The 18,624-nt window shown below is 46.3% G+C and overlaps 1 protein-coding gene across 2 annotated transcripts in view; it reads right to left on the reverse strand.

Annotated features, from left to right (window-relative positions):
* Window positions 1-17,187, reverse strand: part of PIK3C3 (phosphatidylinositol 3-kinase catalytic subunit type 3) — a 123,916-nt gene extending 106,729 nt beyond the window's left edge. The window contains exons 1-5 of one of the 2 annotated variants that reach the window (XM_079994777.1): window positions 17,045-17,187; window positions 13,708-13,896; window positions 11,404-11,547; window positions 7,611-7,740; window positions 2,617-2,643 (exon numbers count right to left, since the gene is read on the reverse strand). In XM_079994777.1, coding sequence (XP_079850903.1) covers window positions 2,617-2,643; window positions 7,611-7,740; window positions 11,404-11,547; window positions 13,708-13,896; window positions 17,045-17,112 — 558 coding nt within the window. In that variant the 5' untranslated portion in view covers window positions 17,113-17,187. The remainder of the gene's footprint in view (window positions 1-2,616; window positions 2,644-7,610; window positions 7,741-11,403; window positions 11,548-13,707; window positions 13,897-17,044) is intronic. The other variant, XM_079994778.1, reaches the window with a different exon arrangement.
* Between the last annotated feature and the right edge of the window lie 1,437 nt (window positions 17,188-18,624).

The following is an 18,624-nucleotide window of genomic DNA, read 5'->3' on the forward strand; positions in this document are numbered from 1 at the left end:
AAACCATGCATGCCACTTCTGGTGTGAGTTTTTAGTCCGTATTATTATAAAAGGCAACAAACCCAATGGCAGGAGAACAACGACAAGGGAGGTACCACTTCGTTTAACTCTCCTATGTTTTTTTTGGGGGGGGGGTGGGGAGGTCACAACTGACCCACCAAAACGTAAACCAAAACTGCACTGCTGCCACCTGTGCCACGCGCATTGAGTCGACACATTGGGTTGACCGTTCTCTGTGGTTTCAGGCACCACTCCCATTTCCCATGTCGTGAAAATTAGATTTGGGCCAATCAGACCTCAGCTAAATGGAATTTGGGAAGGTGGAGTATTGGACATCAAAGGCAGACGGGGTCTGAATGACGCCAATGTGGGGAATATTGTCCTTTAACACAACAATCGCTATTTCACGTCGATACCGTAGTTGGGATGTTGGGAGTGCTGTATTTATCATCCTGATGCTTTGCTGCATTTTACTTAGCACCCCCTAGTCATCTGAGTTAAAGGAGAAGATGCGTAAATAATGGGGTGTGAGAGACCCTACAGAAATTAGGGCAATTGCAGACCAACGGCATCCCTCTGTAGCATTAAACCTTTCTGACCACAATTACCCATACAATATATCTTTTTTCTTTTCATACATACATAGAAAATTGGAATCACTGTCCAATGCACTATGCTTTAGACCAGAGGTTTCCAACCTTTTTGGGTCCATGGCTCCCTTGATATTCTTTTTGTGGCACCTCTGTGGGGTTCAGGAGCCCAGTTATGCCCCCCCCCTTGCCTGCAGAGCTGGTAGCCTCTCAACTTTTCCCAACACCCTCCCTTGTGGAGTGTTCCTCCTGTCCCCTCTCCTTGGGAGTCCTCTGGGAAGCACCACCCCTGGTCTCTGAGCTGCTCCCCCTGCCCCAAAGAGAGGTGCCCCCTCACACTGTCCCACAGGAGCCTGGGAAGCACCCCCTGGCCAGCCCCAGAGGCACCATTCGCCTGGGGAGCTTGTAGCCAGGGCTGCTGCAAGAAACATCTGTGAAAGCCTTTGGGAGGCAGAGACACAAGAGGGTATCAGAGGAGGGAGGGAAGTAAAGAGGGACAGAGGCCAGTCTTGCCCATGGTACCCCTGACCATTATTCAAGGCACCCCAGGGTGCCACGGCACACTGCTTTAGACAACGCCACATCGTGTCAGTTCTGTGACAACGAAGAGCATGGCATTTTCATGTGGAAACACCAATCTATGGAACTCCTTGCCCGTGGATAAGAACCAGTGAAGGCGGTGGATGTCTTGTGTGAGTGTCTGGAGGTGGTTGGAGGATGGATGGCGGCTAACAGATTCAGATTGAATCCTGACAAGACAGAAGTACTGTTTTGGGGGGACAGGAGGCGGACAGTTGTGGGGGACTCCCTGGTCCTGAATGGGGTAACTGTGCCCCTGAAGGACCAGGTGTGCAGCCTGGGAGTCATTTTGGACTCACATCTGTCCATGGAGGCACAGGTCAATTCTGTGTCCAGAGCACCTGTCTACCAGCTCCACCTGGTACACAGGCTGAGACCCTACCTGCCCACGGACTGTCTCGCCAGAGTGGTGCATGTTCTAGTTATCTCTCCCTTGGACTACAGCAATGCGCTCTACGTGGGGCTACCTTTGAAGGTGACCCAGAAACTACAACTAATCCAGAATGCGGCAGCTAGACTGGTGACTGGGACTGGCCGCCGGAACCACATAACACCGGTCCTGAGAGATCTGCATTGGCTCCCAGTACGTTTCCGAGCACAATTCAAAGTGTTGGTGCTGACCTTTAAAGCCCTAAATGGTCTCGGTCCTGCATACCTGAAGAAACATCTCCACCCCCATCGTTCAGCCCGAACACTGAGGTCCAGCCCCGAGGGCCTTCTGGCGGTTCCCTCATTGCGAGAAGTGAAGTTACAGGGAACCAGACAGAGGGCCTTCTCGGTAGTGGCGCCCATCCTGTGGAACGCTCTCCCATCAGATGTCAAGGAAATAAGCAGCTATCTTATTTTTAAAAGACATCTGAAGGCAGCCCTGTTTAGAGAAGTTTTTAATATTTAATTCTGTATTGTTTTTAACACTCGATTGGGAGCCACCCAGAGTGGCTGGGGAAACTCAGCCAGATGGGAGGGGTATAAATATATTATTATTATTATTATTATTATTATTATTATTATTATTATTATTTCATACATTTCAGGTGCTTTTGAAGGATGCAAACTCTCCCCTGCACACAGCTGTATGCTTTTATGAAAAACAGCCTAAACACTTTCCACAGCAATTCACACTGTTCTTATCATTTACATTAGGTTCCTTATGACTCAACCGTATATAAATTGGCAAATAAATACATTTCGGAAGGAAAACGAAACGCCCTGTGGTTAAATCCAGGCCTGTCTGACCCGTAACAGCAATTCATAAAGTTCATTTAGAAGCATAGGCGGGTTAATACGCACTAAGGCAGCTTCCGAGCAGTGTTTTGTAGGATAATATATGCAGTACAGAGAAAGCTTTCCAGTGATTAAGACGTTAGTCACCCGGAAGTTGCAACATGCATTTTTTTCTCCAAAGACAGGCGCCAGCAAACCGTGGCTTCTTGGTGTTGCTACTTACTTCCTCCAAATGTTCCTTGCCAGAGGCCTACATTAAAGAGACCCATTCATTAGTTGTGAGCTGTGAAGGGGCAGCCATCTCTAGACCATTAACCAGAATCTAATATTCTGCTTTCTCAGAAATTTTGCATCACAGCCTAATTGGCAAAAGGGAATTCCGTCTTGGCGTAACTCTTAATGCAGAATTGACAGAGCTCAACCAGATATGAAGGGAGTCGAAAGTGTGAGAAAATTGGATGCTGTTGTACATTCACAAACATCCATTTAAAAAATTACCATATTTTCTCGTGTATAAGACTAGGGTGTTTTTTTATTTAAAAATAATGTTTAAAATTGGGGGTTGTCTTATACATGGTTATATCCTCCCCCTATTTTCTTAATTTGGAGACCCCCAAAATAGGAAGTGTCTTATACACGGAGGTGTCTTATACATGGAAAAATGTGGTATATAGTCATGGCTTGCCCAAAGAATTATGGGATGTGTAGTTTGTTAAGGGTGCTGAGAGTTATTAGAAAACCCCCATTCCTGTCCTACAGCTGCAATTCCCAGAGTGGTTTAACAATCAATCTTTCTTCTCCAGGAACTCTGATTGCTAAACTGCTCTGGAAACTGTTTATCTGTGCGGGGAAAAGAGATGAGTGTCCAAACATGTCTCACCACCCAAACTACAGCCCCCAGAATTCTTTGGAGAAAGCCACATCTGTTCAATATGGTATTCATAGTGTTTTAATACTGCAGAACCTTGAGGAACCAAAATGCTTTTCCTGTGCAGCCTGAGCAGGAGCAGTGAACGATGTCCTAAAGGTAAAGGTACCCCTGCCCGTACGGGCCAGTCTTGACAGACTCTGGGGTTGTGTGCCCATCTCACTTAAGAGGCCAGGGGCCAGCGCTGTCCGGAGACACTTCCGGGTCACGTGGCCAGTGTGACATCGCTGCTCTGGCGAGCCAGAGCCGCACACGGAAACGCCGTTTACCTTCCCGCTGGTAAGCGGTCCCTATTTATCTACTTGCACCCGGAGGTGCTTTCGAACTGCTAGGTTGGCAGGCGCTGGGACCGAGCAGCGGGAGCGCACCCCGCCGCAGGGATTCGAACCGCCGACCTTTCGATCGGCAAGCCCTAGGCGCTGAGGCTTTAACCCACAGCGCCACCTGCGTCCCCGATGTCCTAGTCAACTGTTTTTGCTCGTCTTCACTTACCCCAACCCACTGCCCTGCTCACAGCTGTGAAGAATATCCCTCCATTATGAATGGTCCATGTCACCATTAAGAAAAAGAGGTAGGGACAGGCCAATATATATGTGGAATAACTTTTCTTATTGAAGGTCTCAGAATTCTTTACCTTGCTCAAGGTTGTCTTCTGAAGTAGCCAGATGTTTAACTGAGAATCAACCACAGTCTGTCCATCATTTGAAGAATAAGTCTTTAGAGCTGTCTGTCTTGCCCCTAAGTGGCAACTACACATTCCATTTTGGCGACTGCAACCTTGGTCTAAGGAGCCATTTCGTGCCTAGCTTATATATCTGAGTTTCTAACACTGAATAGAATCATAGAATCATAGAAAATAGATGATGATGATGAGATCCCAACCAAAAAGGTCCCAACTTAAGTTGACAGAATATGCACAGCTTGCAGACTTAGCATACAGAACAAGAAGAACATATGCTTAGAGAAGATTGGAAAACGTTTATTGAATGTATGGGAAATAACTGTGAACAGCTGAAAATGCTGGCAGCATTAAGATAAATCCAGCAGTGTAAATTTTTCGCTCTATAAGACGCACCAGACCACAAGACGCACCTAGTTTTTGGAGGAGGAAAACAAGGAAAAAAATATTCTGAATCTCAGAAGCCAGAGCAGCAAGAGGGATCGCTGTGCAGTGAAAGCAGCAATCCCTCTTGCTGTTCTGGCTTCTGGGATAGCTGCACAGCCTGCATTCACTCCATAAGACGCACACACATTTCCCCTTACCTTTTAGGAGGGAAAAAGTGAGTCTTATAGAGCAAAAAATACAGTAAGTTATGATAGATGCAATAATGGAATGCTGAATGGCATAGTTTCTGCAAAATATGCAGGGATTTATGATATGCAAAATGAACCATGGAAAGAGAAGAAGGGAAGTCACTGATATTTTAAGGATGTAAAAATGAGTACTTTAAATTATAAAACAGAAAATGTTATTAAAAAATTGTATCAGATGATGATGATCATAAATGGATGGCGTTGTTGTTGTGGCCTATGTTAAACCACTTGCCCATCTAGCTCAGTTCAGAAACAAACCCTGTCTGAGTTTGGTACCATGTAAGAGTAACTAGACAGCTGTCTCCCTCTCCTGTTCATAAACCAACTGGCACAGCTGCACATAGACTGCACATTCTCTTAAAAAGGGACTGTGGCGACATCTTAAGGAGAATCCCAAAATCACACTTGCTTCTGTGACTAGGAGTCATCTACTGGGCAGGACAGAGAAAAAGTCCTTGTCACTAGTTCTGGTCCAGTTGCTTATTCTTTTAAAAAGTCTGAATGTCAACACCGAAGGTCACATACATCTCCTTTTGACAACATCGTTCCCTCTAGCTGCCCAGATGGCCTTTCATTGCAAAATGGTTCGCTTTCAAAGCAAAAATACTTCTACTCTGCTTTAGGGAATGGACCTTCCTCCGCAGGAATGCACCAGCTGGTGAAACTATAAATCTTATACCCTGCTAAGAATGTCGCCCAAGGCAGACATAAAGTGCAGTGGTGCTCAGTTTGGTGCTCCAAAGGCACCCATCACCTAACAGGAATGGGGAATCTGAGGCCCTCCAGAGGACCGAGGGCCAGGATAATGGGAGTCGTAGCTTGCCAAAATCTGGATTAAGAATCAGATAGCTTTGCATTTGTGTTGCGTGATTTATGCTGGCATGGAAAGGAGAGCAAAGGATCTCCACAAGTCAAATCAGTTTGTAAGAGTCCTGATTCGCCCTACTCCTGTACAAGACATTGTCCAAATGCTTTGAAGTCCACCTCTGAAAGACAAAGGGACTAGCCACTTACTTTTTTTAAATCGACTTTTGCTAGACACCCTAACCAGCTTAAAATACTTTTACTAGATTTTACAGTTCCTCCAATACTAACTGAGGTCCAGCTCCGAGGGCCTTCTGGCGGTTCCCTCACTGTGAGAGGCCAAGTTACAGGGAACCAGGCAGAGGGCCTTCTTGGTAGTGGCGACCGCCCTGTGGAACGCCCTCCCATCAGATGTCAAAGCGATAAACAACTACCTGACATTCAGAAGACATCTGAAGGCAGCCCTGTTCAGGGAAGTTTTTAATATGTGACATTTTAGTGTATTTTTCATCTTTGTTGGAAGCCGCCCAGAGTGGCTGGGGAAACCCAGCCAGATGGGCGGGGTACAAATGGTAAATTATTATTATTATTATTATTATTATTATTATTATTATTATTATCTTGTTATATTTGTTATACAGTTCCTCCAATACTATCTGCCAGTACAGAGTAGTAACAGGGATTGGCTGGCTGATGCCGCAAACATTTTCTCTCGAGTTCAACCTCAGCAATGTCGCAGTGACCTACCGACCAGAAATGTGTGGATTATAATGCTTTTTTTTTTTTTTTTTGTATTAGAATCCCAAGGTAAACTAGCTTTATAAGAGGTATGTGCAACTTTAATGCAAGTTAGTTTATTGCCATGGTAAATCTCCAAAAGATCAAACTGACATATTTATAGCCCCGTTCCAGATATTCACTTCAATTTGCACAAAGCCATGGAGAGTTGCCTTGAAACCATGAAATCTGACATCCATATTTTGTAAAAAGGAAAAAGGAAGGGAAAAAAAAAAGATTTAACAAGGTCTATTGAACTTGATGCCAAAAGTGAACGATATCAAACTGTCACAAAAGCAGGAATCGACACCTCCCAGAGTGCAAGGGCAAAACACTGCACCACATCTAGGACCTCAGACCCAACGTGCAGAGTGGAAGGTGTTACTACAACTCAGAACTTCCTTTCCAGACTGGAAGGTGAATAAGGAGAATTCCCACAGCTCAAAGTTTCTTATCTAGGGTAGAAAGTGAGTGGCTAGAGAGTTGCTACAGCTCAGAGCTTCCTGTCCAGGGTAAAACATAAGAGACAAGGGAATTGCTACAGCTCAGAACTTCCTTTCCAGACTGGAAGGGGAATAAGGAGAGTTCCTACAGCTCAAAGTTTCTTATCTAGTGGCTTGAGAGTTACTACAGCTCAGAGTTTCCTGTCCAGGGTAGAATATAAGAGACAAGGGAGCTCATAACTTCTCATTCGGGATGGAAGGTGAAAAATGAGAGTTACTTCAGTTCAAAGCTTCTTATCTAGGGTAGAAAGTGAATGACTAGTGTTACTACAGCTCAGAGCTTCCTGACCAACAAACACACACACTCTCCAGCCAGAGCTACAATACAACATATGGTCTGGGTGGTTGCTAAGCCCAGATCTCTCCTGTGTAACATTAAATGAGGGAGGGAGGCATTAAACACTTCACATGGAAGCTAGCCTCCCCCAACCTCACCTGCTTTTATTAAAATTGAAAAAGAAACTGTTTTTAAAGGAAAGAAGGGGAGCGTAAAATAAATACAGCAACTGAAACATGATAGGAAAGATGTAGCGCTGTATCACATTATAATGGGACTTAATGATAATCACTGTACATATTTAACCAGAATGACAAAGAGACTCTGCAGGAAAGTTTGAGACAATTGCTGGTAATTGAAAGATGAAAGTATTAAGACACCAATCAAGGACAAAAAAATCCTATCATCTTGCTCATTAAGGGCATGAATTTGTTTTTCTTAGATATTCCATTAGAAACAAGGACCATTTTTGTCTGTGCTGTCCTTCCCCCAATCGGGTGTACAGGGTGCATCACACTAAAATTATACTTTCACACACGGAGGGAGTGCACTGCAGAATGGCAGGACACTGAGGACTAGCGCCACAAAAGCAAAAGCCAAGAACTTTCCCTCACCTTGGCAAGTCGACTCATTTGATCCTCCGAAAGAGTGCTGCTGGTCCTCCCAGGGGTTTTGGTGGGCTCTGAACCGTCTGCCTCCACGTTGGGCCAGACCTTCAGATCGTGCATTCCCTGGCGGAACATCCTGTGAGAAAAGTGCAGATTTAGGACAACGTCCACACGAGCACGCGGATGGCGCTGTGGGTAAAACCTCAGCACCTAGGGCTTGCCGATCGCATGGTCGGCAGTTCGAATCCCCGTGGCGGGGTGAGTTCCCGTCTTTCGGTCCCAGCTCCTGCCCACCTAGCAGTTCGAAAGCACCCTTAAGTGCAAATAGATAAATAGGTACCGCTTTATAGCGGGAAGGTAAATGGCGTTTCCGTGTGCTGTGCTGGTGCTAGCTCGCCAAAGCAGCTTCGTCACGCTGGCCACGTGACCCGGAAGTGTCTCCGGACAGCGCTGGCCCCTGGCCTCTTAAGTGAGATGGGCGCACAACCCTAGAGTCGGACACGACAGGCCCGTACGGGCAGGGGTACCTTTACCTTTACCACACGAGCACAGGCAGTGAGCACAGGGTGGCGCTGTGGGTTAAACCACAGAGCCTAGGACTTGCCGATCAGAAGGTCGGCGGTTTGAATCCCTGCAATGGGGTGAGCTCCCGTTGCTCAGTCCCTGCTCCTGCTCACCTAGCAGTTTGAAAGCACGTCAAAGTGCAAGTAGATAAATAGGTACCACTCCGGTGGGAAGGTAAACGGTGTTTCCGTGCGCTGCTCTGGTTTGCCAGAAGCGGCTTAGTCATGCTGGCCACATGACCGGCAAATAATGCTTTATTTGCTCCCTCGGCAAATAAAGCAAGATGAGCGCCGCAACCCCAGAGTCGGTCATGACTGGACCTAATGGCCAGGGGTCCCTTTACCTTACCACACGAGCACAGACAGAACACCCACATGCAGAAAGATCACCGAAGGATTGGTAAGGCAGCAGTAGCTCATCAGATGCGTTATTTCCTCACTATTCATCATATTTACATTCAACCTTTCATACAAGGAGCTGAAGCACGGTTCTCCACGCTCCTAATTCAAAGCCCACAACAACTGTGCGAAGTAGGCTAGGCTGAGAGGCAGTGACTGGCCCTACTGCTTCTTACAGATTGTGCCAATTACCTAAAAGACCTATGCCCCGTAAAGGACCTTAAGGTCCACAAATGACAACCTTTCGGAGGTCCCAGGTCGCAAGGTGGTTAGTTTTGTCTCAACTAGGGCCAGGGCCTTTTCAGTACAGGCCCCGACTTGGTGGAACGATCTGTCACAAGAGACTAGGGCCCTGTGGGACTTGACATCTTTCTGCAGGGCCTGCAAGACAGAGCTGTTCTGCTTGGCCTTTGGTTTGGACACAGTCTGACCCTTATGTTTCCCTCCCCTTATGGTCTTGATTTATCAGCTATTTTAAAATGAGGCTGCATTTTAAATTGCATTTTAACCTGTATTTTAAATTGTTCCCCCCCCTCTCTCTCCCCCCCATTATGTTTTTACTGTGATTTTATTGGTGTTAGCCGCCCTGAGCTTGGCTCTGGCTGGGGAGGGCGGGGTATAAATAATTTATTAGTAGTAGTAGTAGTAGTAGTAGTACTACCTTCCCAACGAAGAGCTTTTATGCTCACAAGACTAAATGCTTTCCCCTCCGCAGTGACCACAGGTAAAGGTAAAGGGACCCCGGACCATTAGGTCCAGTCGTGGCGGCGCTCATCTCGCTTTATTGGCCGTGGGAGCCGGCTTACAGCTTCCGGGTCATGTGGCTAGCATGACTAAGCCACTTTCTGGCGAACCAGAGCAGTGCACGGAAACACTGTTTACCTTTCCGCCGGAGCGGTACCTATTTATCTATTTGCACTTTGACGTGCTTTCGAATTGCTAGGTTGGCAGGAGCTGGGACCGAGCAACGGGAGTTCACCCTGACGTGGGGATTCGAACCGCCGACCTTCTGATCGGCAAGCCCTAGGCTCTGTGATTTAACCCACAGCACCACCCAAATTCCTTATCAAGCCCGCCTGTCTGCCTCCAATCAGGGAGTACCAGATTCACTGGACCATATTCTTTTTGGACTGCCCTTTGCACAGCAGACTCCGCAAACAGATGCTGAGCAAGATATTGGACCTGCGACCCACGGCTCTGAGAGAAAGCCAAATGAGTTTCCTCCTAGCAGATAGGAACAAGGACGTTACTGCCCCAGTGGCTTCCTTTTTAAACTCCATCTTACCCAGAAGGGTTCTTAATGAATCATCCCTCTAGGGAATGGACAGGGTGAAGCAGAACAATTGAGTACCTTGTGATCCTCGACAGCCTCACTCCTGTCCCTTTTAAATTTATCCTAGTGTTTTGAAATGTTTTAACTCATAATGCCAATAAAGGTAACCTAGAAGAAGGTACAGGGTTATAAAGACTAGGACTAGCCGCCTGAGAAACAGTTTCTATCCAAATGTGATTTTGGTTTTAAACACAGTGTAAGGAATCTCTATGGGAGTATATTGTATTTAAAATGGGGTATCAGAGTTTTTTGGGGGCTAACCAGGTTGGGATAGCAGGCTTGTTGGTTTTTGAATGTCTTACGTAGATTTTTCAATTTCATTGTTCTGTATGGGACAATGATAATAAAGATTATCGAATAGTATTTGTATTTGTATTTGACTGGCCCAAGGTCACCCAGCGAGCTTCATAGAGAATGTGGCAGCTAGACTGGTGACTTGGAGTGGCCACCGAGACCATATAACACCAGTCCTGAAAGACCTACATTGGCTCCCACAATTCAAAGTGTTGTGCTGACCTTTAAAACCCTAAACGGCCTTGGACCATGTCAGGAAACTGCCATCAGAGCTTAAGATGGTGGAGAGGCTCTCGGATGCTGGGAGACCCTCTGATGCTGAGGAGGGAACCAGCAGGGGGAGAGGGAGAGCTTCCGTGGAAGCAGGAGGGGAGGCGGAGGAGACAGAGTCGGAGGTGAGGCTCAGAGACGCTTCCAGCGAGACCAGTGGGGAGAGCTCAGGACCTCCCCTTGGAACGCCTACTCTGCGCAGAAAGCTGTCACGTAGGGAATCAAGGAGGAGACTGTCTGTCAAAGAACTTTTATGCTGGAAGAAATTCAGGAAACGCCCACTGACGGATTCTGCCAGCGATTAAGGCAGCCATGCACTGATGGCTGCGCGGAGAGGGAGAGTTTTAAAACTAACTCCAAAACTGTGAGAGTCTTAGCGCTCACGCACAAGCAGCCCCTTATCCCATTACAGACCAGTATACCTGAAGGAGCGTCTCCACACTCATCGTTCAGCCCCTAGGTCCAGCGCCGAGGGCCTTCTGGCGGTTCCCTCACTACGAGAAGTGAGGTTACAGGGAACCAGGCAGAGAGCCTTCTTGGTAGTGGCACCCGCCCTGTGGAACACCCTCCCATCAGATGTCAAGGAAATAAACAACTACAGTCGTACCTTGGAAGTTGAACTTCCATTAGACTTCCAAAACTTTCAAAAACCAAAGCACAGCTTCTGATTGGCTGCAGGAAGCTCCTGCAGCTAATCAGAAGCTGTGTCGGACATTCAGCTTCTGAAAATTGTTTGAATACCGGAACACTCACTTCTGGGTTTCAATCGTTCAGGAGCCAATTTGTTCAGGAGCCAAGGCATTTGAGATCCAAGGTACGACTGTATCTGACTTTTAGAAGACATCTGAAGGCAGCCCTGTTTAGGGAAGTTTTTAATGTTTGATGTGTTTCAGTGTTTAAATCTGCAAGGCACAGAACACATGAATGCGGAGCCACATACCCATACTTTCCGAAGAGAGAGACAGTCGTTCCCCCGACAGGGATGGCTTTGCCAGGTCCGTAGACATCCCAAATTGTCAAGGCCACTTGGGCATTGCGCGGCAAGTCTGGATACTTGACCGGCAGTTTTAACCACTCGTTCCAGCTGAGGAGAGATTGTGGGTATTAGAATCATAGAATCATAGAGTTGGAAGAGACCACAAGGGCCATCGAGTCCAACCCCCTGCCATGGTTTGGACTTACAAAACCATACAATTATGGAGCTGGAAGGGCCCTCAAGTGCCATCTAGTCCAACCCCTTAAAATGCAGGAATCACAGCTAAAGCACCGATGGCAGATTAAAGCCATTCAAACTCGGTTTAGAGACCTCCAATGTGGGAAAGCCGACCACCTTTCATCAGTGCCGGATTTACGTATAAGCAAAATAAGCTATAGCTTAGGGCTCTACTCTCTTGGCCCCCCCCAAAAAAAATTAAAGGAGAAAAAACCCTGGGTGTACATTTCCAAAATATAAGATAAAAAACAAATAAAATAAAACCTACATACAGCAACAGTGTTTTGTGTTGTGTAGGCTCCTATGATGTAAGTAATGGGCCCCGCCTGCTAGACTGTTCCATAAAATATCACTGGTTTGCTCATTTCTGTATATAGGGTGCCTACACTTTGCATGGACTGGTCGCATGACAATTTGTTGTCCAGCTGTTGACAAAGGACAGCTGGACATATAAAGGGCCCCATTATCTTCAGTAGCTTAGGGCCTCATCAAACCTAAATCCAGCCCTGTTTAAGGTGGTCTGTTGTTGTTTGTTTGTTTTTAAATCAATAAAAGCAACCAGTGCTATAACCCCATAGTGTTGTTTCTCCCATAATAGCCCCCTAGGTTGATTCAAAAGCACTTTTTCAGGTCATAGATTTTTTTAGGCTCCCAAAAATACCCTTCGAGACTAGACTTTGCTCTTGTGGCATGAATACACCAGATAAAACATATCTTTCTTCTTTTTAATTTATTTTTTGGAATGCACTGTCTTTGACATTCTTCAGAGAGAGACCTACTGGCAACTCCCTTGAAGCTCAATGTACCTACTTGCAAAGAATCTGTAATCCAGTATCTGCTGAGGGATAATACTCCTGAAACTACTGAGATTGTTTCAGGATATTTAGCCGAGATTTTTAAAAGTCAAATCTAAAGCTACTTAGTTTTACCTAATGGTAGCTACTGAGTCTTTTGTAAGTTTTATGTGTTTAATATGTCTGGATTACTAATGTTTCATGGAAGACTTTTCTCTTTCTCGTCTATGATCTTATTGGCTAAATTACCGGTATGCCAATAAAGGCTGAATGAACGGTGGGGAGGGGTCTGTTCTACTGTCAAACAGCTCTTGTTGTCAGAGGGTCACCAACTTGGATGACTTTAAAAGAGGATTAGACTAATTCAGAGGAGAGGGCTATCATCACTGGCTACTAGCAACGATGGCTATGCTTCTGTTTCCATGGTCAGAGGCAATAATAATAATAATAATAAAATTATTTCTACCACGCCCTTCCCGGTTCAAAAAACCAGGCTCAGGGTGGCTAACAACAAATTGAAAACACTTAATTGATGTGACAAAAAACAGCATAAAATACAGTATAAAACGTAAATAACAATAAATTCAGAATTCAAAAATCAATTTAGGGAGGAAATCCATCCAATAAACATTAGATGATCACCGGGGCTAGCTCACTAAATTGATCCTATTTGGGCCAGCAAGGAGACCAGGAGAGAATTAGCTGTGGGATCCCAGAATGGGTGATCTTCATAAAAGGGGAGAGTGAGGGAAGAGAAGGGAAATAAAAGATCAGGCTGAATTCAAATTAAAGGCCAGGCGGAATAGCTCTGTCTTACAGACCTGATGGAAGGAGGTTAAATCCTGAAGGGCCCTAGTCTCATGGGACAGAGCATTCCATCAGGCCAGAGCCATCACTGACAAGGCCCTGGTGGAGGATAATCTGACTTCCCTAGGGCCTGGGACCTCTTAACCATGGATATTCATGATTCTGGATACCAGTTGCTGGAAACCACAGGAGGGGAGAGGGCTCCTTCGCTCAAATCTTGCTTGTGGGTTTCTTACAGGCACCCGGTCGGCCACTGTGAGAACAGGAAGTTGGACTAAATGGGCCACTGGACTGATCCAGCAAGGCTTCCTTATGTTCATTATGACAGTGGAGATCATGGCTAATAGTCATTGCTTACCCCAGGGTCAGTTAAGTCTCACAAAGAGGTATGGCAGCCAGCTGTCCAAAATGAAAGACGAAAGGCACTTACTTCCACCTGGTGCTAAAAGCTTTGTAGGATGTCCGAACCGGAAGGGCAAGAGGTTTGCCCTCTGCAAAGACCTGGCAGGTGACGTACAAATCGGAACAGGTCTCCTGGTATAAGCCCGAGAACCTCAGCATGGGATTTTCCAAAACTGCTTTGTAGCTCTTCTGCTCTCTTTTCCCCTCCAAGCTTCCTCTGAGGAAACAATGAACAAAGAAAAAGATCACAGCAACAAGATTTTCATACATTTCATTTGATCCCCTGCTAAATTTGCCCGTTTGCCCTCTGATGAAGAAATGACCAGTCCATTATTTTAATGGTAGGTTTATTGTAGCTGTGAGAGACAGAATAACAACGTATTGTATCGTATCGAAGGGACGATGGATGGGACCATGTATCGTCAAATCTTGGGTGAGCACCTCCTTCCCTCAGCCAGGGCATTGAAAATGGGTCGAGGATGGGTATTCCAGCATGGTAATGACCCAAAACACACGGCCAAGGAAACAAAGGAGTGGCTCAAGAAGCAGCACATTAAGGTCCTGGAGTGGCCTAGCCAGTCTCCAGACCTTAAACCCATTGAAAATCTGGACGGAGCCGAAGGTTCAAGTAGCCTCAAAATCTCACTGACTTGGAGAGGATCTGCAAAGAGGGGTGGAACAAATTACCTCCTGAGATGTGTGCAAACCTGGTGGCCACCTACAAGAAACGTCTGACCTCTGTAATTGCCAACAAGGGTTTTGCCACCAAGTACTAAGTCATCTTGCCGACAAAGGTCCGTATAGTTAAAGCTATGGTTTTCCCAGTAGTGATGTATGGAAGCGAGAGCTGGACCATAAAGAAGGCTGATCGCTGAAGAGTTGATGCTTTTGAATTATGGTGCTGGAGGAGACTCTTGAGAGTCCCATGGACTGCAAAGAAGATCAAACCTCTCCATTCTGAAGGAAATCAGCCCTGAGTGCTCACTGGAAGGACAGATCCTGAAGCTGAGGCTCCAATACTTTGGCTACCCCATGAGAAGAGAAGACTCCCTGGAAAAGACCCTGATGTTGGGAAAGATGGAGGGCACAAGGAGAAGGGGACGACAGAGGACGAGATGGTGGGACAGTGTTCTCGAAGCTACCAGTATGAGTTTGACCAAACTGCGGGAGGCAGTGGAAGACAGGACTGCCTGGCATACTCTGATCCATGGGGTCACGAAGAGTTGGACACGACTAAACGATTAACAACAACAACTAAGTCATCTTTTGCAAAGTGATCAAATACTTAGTATTTCACTCATTATAATGCACATCAATCTCTGACTTTTGTCTTTTGGGCTTCTGGGGGTTTTCCCCTTGTTATTCTATCTCTCATAGCTACAATAAACCTAACATTAAAATTATGGACTGGTCATTTCTTCGTCAGAGGGCGGACGGGCAAATTTAGCAGGGGATCAACTACTTTTTCCCCTCACTGTAAGTCCATCTACTGGAGAATTGTTCTTTGCCTAAAGTAGGCTTATACAAGAGACAAGGTAGCAAGCCTATGTCTAAGACCATTCCACTTCAGACCGTAGGTTATGGCTCCAGTGTCTGAACGGGGTGTGCGCGAGAACTCCCTGCATGTAGAAAAATAAAGGGGAAGGGTTCTGGCTAGCCTGACCTTCTTGATAAGCTAATTTCTATGGGCAAGGCATTATGATTTAAAATGGGAAAGCATTCAAACTCAAAAGGAAAGGAAGAAGTCGCCTGCATAGCTCACACGGACAGCAGCAAGCTCTCCAGGGTGTCAGACAGGGGACGTTCCCAACTCTACTTTAAAGATGCCACTGGGAACCTTTGCTTGCAAGGTAGGTTGCTGCCCTGCTAATACCTCTTGCTGCAATTCAAGCCTTGCGGCGTTTGTTTTAAAGTACATCTGGAGCCTTTGAGCAAATGTCGAAATAATCGCACCAACAAATTATTTATTTTAATAATAATCATAAGAAAACAGACAAGGGAGAAAAGATGCCTTGCAGAACCTTCGCCTCAAAAATGTCCCGTTCACTATATCAACAAGCTGCATTATACTGAGCCCATCCAGAACAGCACTGCCCACACGGACTGGCAGCAGCACCTCTCCTAGGTTTCAGGTAGGGGACGTTCCTAGTGCTCCTTGGAGGTGTGATTGGGAATTGAACCCAAGATCTCCTGCTTGCAAGGTAGGCACTGCCTCTTGCTACAGTTTAAGCCTCTCAGCGCTGTGGTCTAACTAAACCACTGGGCCTAGGGCTTTCCGATCAGAAGGTCAGCAGTTCGAACCCCGCAACGGGGTGAGCTCCCGTTGCTCGGTCCCTGCTCCTGCCAACCTAGCAGTTCGAAAGCACGTCAAAGTGCAAGTAGATAAAGAGGTACCACACCGGCGGGAAGGTAAACGGCGTTTCCGTGCGCTGCTCTGGTTCGCCAGAAGCGGCTTAGTCATGCTGGCCACATGGCCCGGAAGCTGTACGCCAGCTCCCTCGGCCAATAAAGTGAGATGAGGGCCGCAACCCCGGAGTCATCCGCAACTGGACCTAACGGTCAGGGGTCCCTTTACCTTTACCTTTGGAGCCTTTGAGCAAATACCGAATTAATTGAAACGATTAACTGAATGTAATGACAATAATAAAACAGACTAGCAAAAAAATCAAAAAATGCATTGCAGAACATTAGCAATCTTCACTTCAAAAACGTCCCTTTCCAAAAAACAAAAACAAACAAACAAACAAATGTCCCTTTCCCTACATCAGAAAGGAGCATTGTACTGAGTCGGATTATTGGTCTGTCCACTTCAGCATTGCCCACAGGGACTGGCAGCAGCACCTCTCCTGGGCAGGCGACGCTCCCAGTGCTTCCTGTAGGTGCCACTGGGGATTGAACCTGATGTCTTCTGCATAATAATAATAATAATCTATTATTTATACCCCACCCATCTGGCTGGGTTTCCCCAGCCGCTCTGGGCGGCCTCCAGCAAAATATTAAAACGCAGTAATTCATCAGATATTAAAGGCTTCCCTAAAGCAGGGGCTCTGACACTGAGATGATGACCCCTTGCCCCTATGGCAGGCAGAGGCAACCTCGGTCCTCCAGATGTTTAGGGACTACAACTCCCAAGATCCCTAGCTAACAGGACCAGTGGTCAGGGATGATGGGAATTGTAGTCCCAAAACGTCTGGAGGGCCGATGCTGCCTCTGCCTGCCCTATGGGGCTGCACCCCCCCCACCAATACCCATATATCTTGCTCACCCCCCAAAAAAACAAGCCTCTAGGCATGCAGATCAATGTGCATTGATTGATTGATTGATTGATTGATGCATGCATGCATGCATTCCTCCCTCCCACTCACATCTTGAGCTGCACATTGATGTCCAGGTCGCAGCTGTAAACATAATAGAACTTCTCTGCCTCCCCCATGGCGGCTGCTCCGGGATCCCTCCTCCCTCCTCGCTCGCCCTTCTGCTCCTTTCCAAGCAGCTGGTGGCTCCTCGGAAGCCCCGCCTACAACCCGCCCCCCGCGCTCCTCCAATCAGAAGCCGCCCGGCCTCGGAGCGGCCGTCTGATTGGAGCAGGAGCTTCCTCCGCCGGCGTTCCAAAAGGGCACGGCGAAGCCTGCCCGGAAGTTCCCTTTTCCCTTCGCTGCTGGGCAGTAAAGCCCGGCACAAAGATGGCGCCGCCGCGTACGGAAAACGACGAGGAGAATGATAATAATGGCCGCGCCCAAGGGAGGAACGGGGCGGGGCAAAGATGGCGGCGCCCTATGGGGGAAGCTTTTCCGTGCTGCTCAAAAGGGGGAAAGTTGAAGGCGAGGGACTTGGGTGGGAGGGGCTTAGCTTTCGTCGGAGTACATGAAGCAGAATGGATGTTATCGTTGCTGTTCTTTTTACTATATTGTGTTAGATTATGCCGCACACCCATTCCATCCCAGTAAATGTGTTTATATGCATTGGAAGCCGCCCAGAGTGGCGGGGTATAAATGATAAAATTATTATTAGTAGTAGTTTCAAAATAGATAATGTAAGTAAAATGTTTAAACATAATTAAATAATAATATATTTTAATATATATACATACATAATGCTAGTTTTTATGTGCATGGGAAAACTGAATATTTAGCAAGTTAAATATTTACAGTACACTCCTGTGCTTTGCAAGCTCCAAAGCTCCACTGTGGCATAGAAAAGTTAAGATCTCAAATTTTAAAAAATATAATTGCGTGTTTAACGTCTTGGCATTTCTGGCAAGGCTTGCTATCTCTTTGTTCACGTGCTGCTTCTCCCCCGTCCCCCTTTTTTATATATAATGTAGTGAAAATATCTATCCTCAGTGCTTTTTTATATATATAAAAATGTTTAGGGGTACTCTCATTTTGACTCAAGAAAATCACCTTTTTATAGTTCGGATTGGGAAAAGTAAATACAGTAAATGGACAAAAGTAAAAAGATTCACAAAATGTTTAGGGGTATGCATACCCCTGCGTTCCCCCAGAAAAAAACACTCTCTATCCTTATCAGGGCAATGACAAACCTAGACAGCATCTTAAAAAGCAGAGATGTCACCTTGCCAACAAAGGTCCATATAGTTAAAGCTATGGTTTTCCCAGTATGTATGGAAGTGAGAGCTGGACGATAAAGAAGGCTGATCACCGAAGAATTGATGCTTTTGAATTATGGTGCTGGAGGAGACTCTTTGCAAAGTGGCAAAGAGTGGCTTTGCAATTGGAGTTTTCTTGGCAGGGATACTGGAGTGGCTTGACAGTTCCTGCTCCAGGTTTTGAATTATGCTTTTGAATTCTGGTGCTGGAGGAGACTCTTGAAAGTCCCATGGACTGCAAGAAGTTCAAACCGATCCATTCTTAAGGAAATCAGCCCTGAGCGCTCACTGGAAGGACAGATCCCGAAGCTGAGGCTCCGATACTTTGGCCACCTC

This window comes from Podarcis cretensis (genome assembly GCF_951804945.1).
Source record: "Podarcis cretensis genome assembly, chromosome: 11".
Lineage (NCBI taxonomy): Eukaryota > Metazoa > Chordata > Lepidosauria > Squamata > Lacertidae > Podarcis > Podarcis cretensis.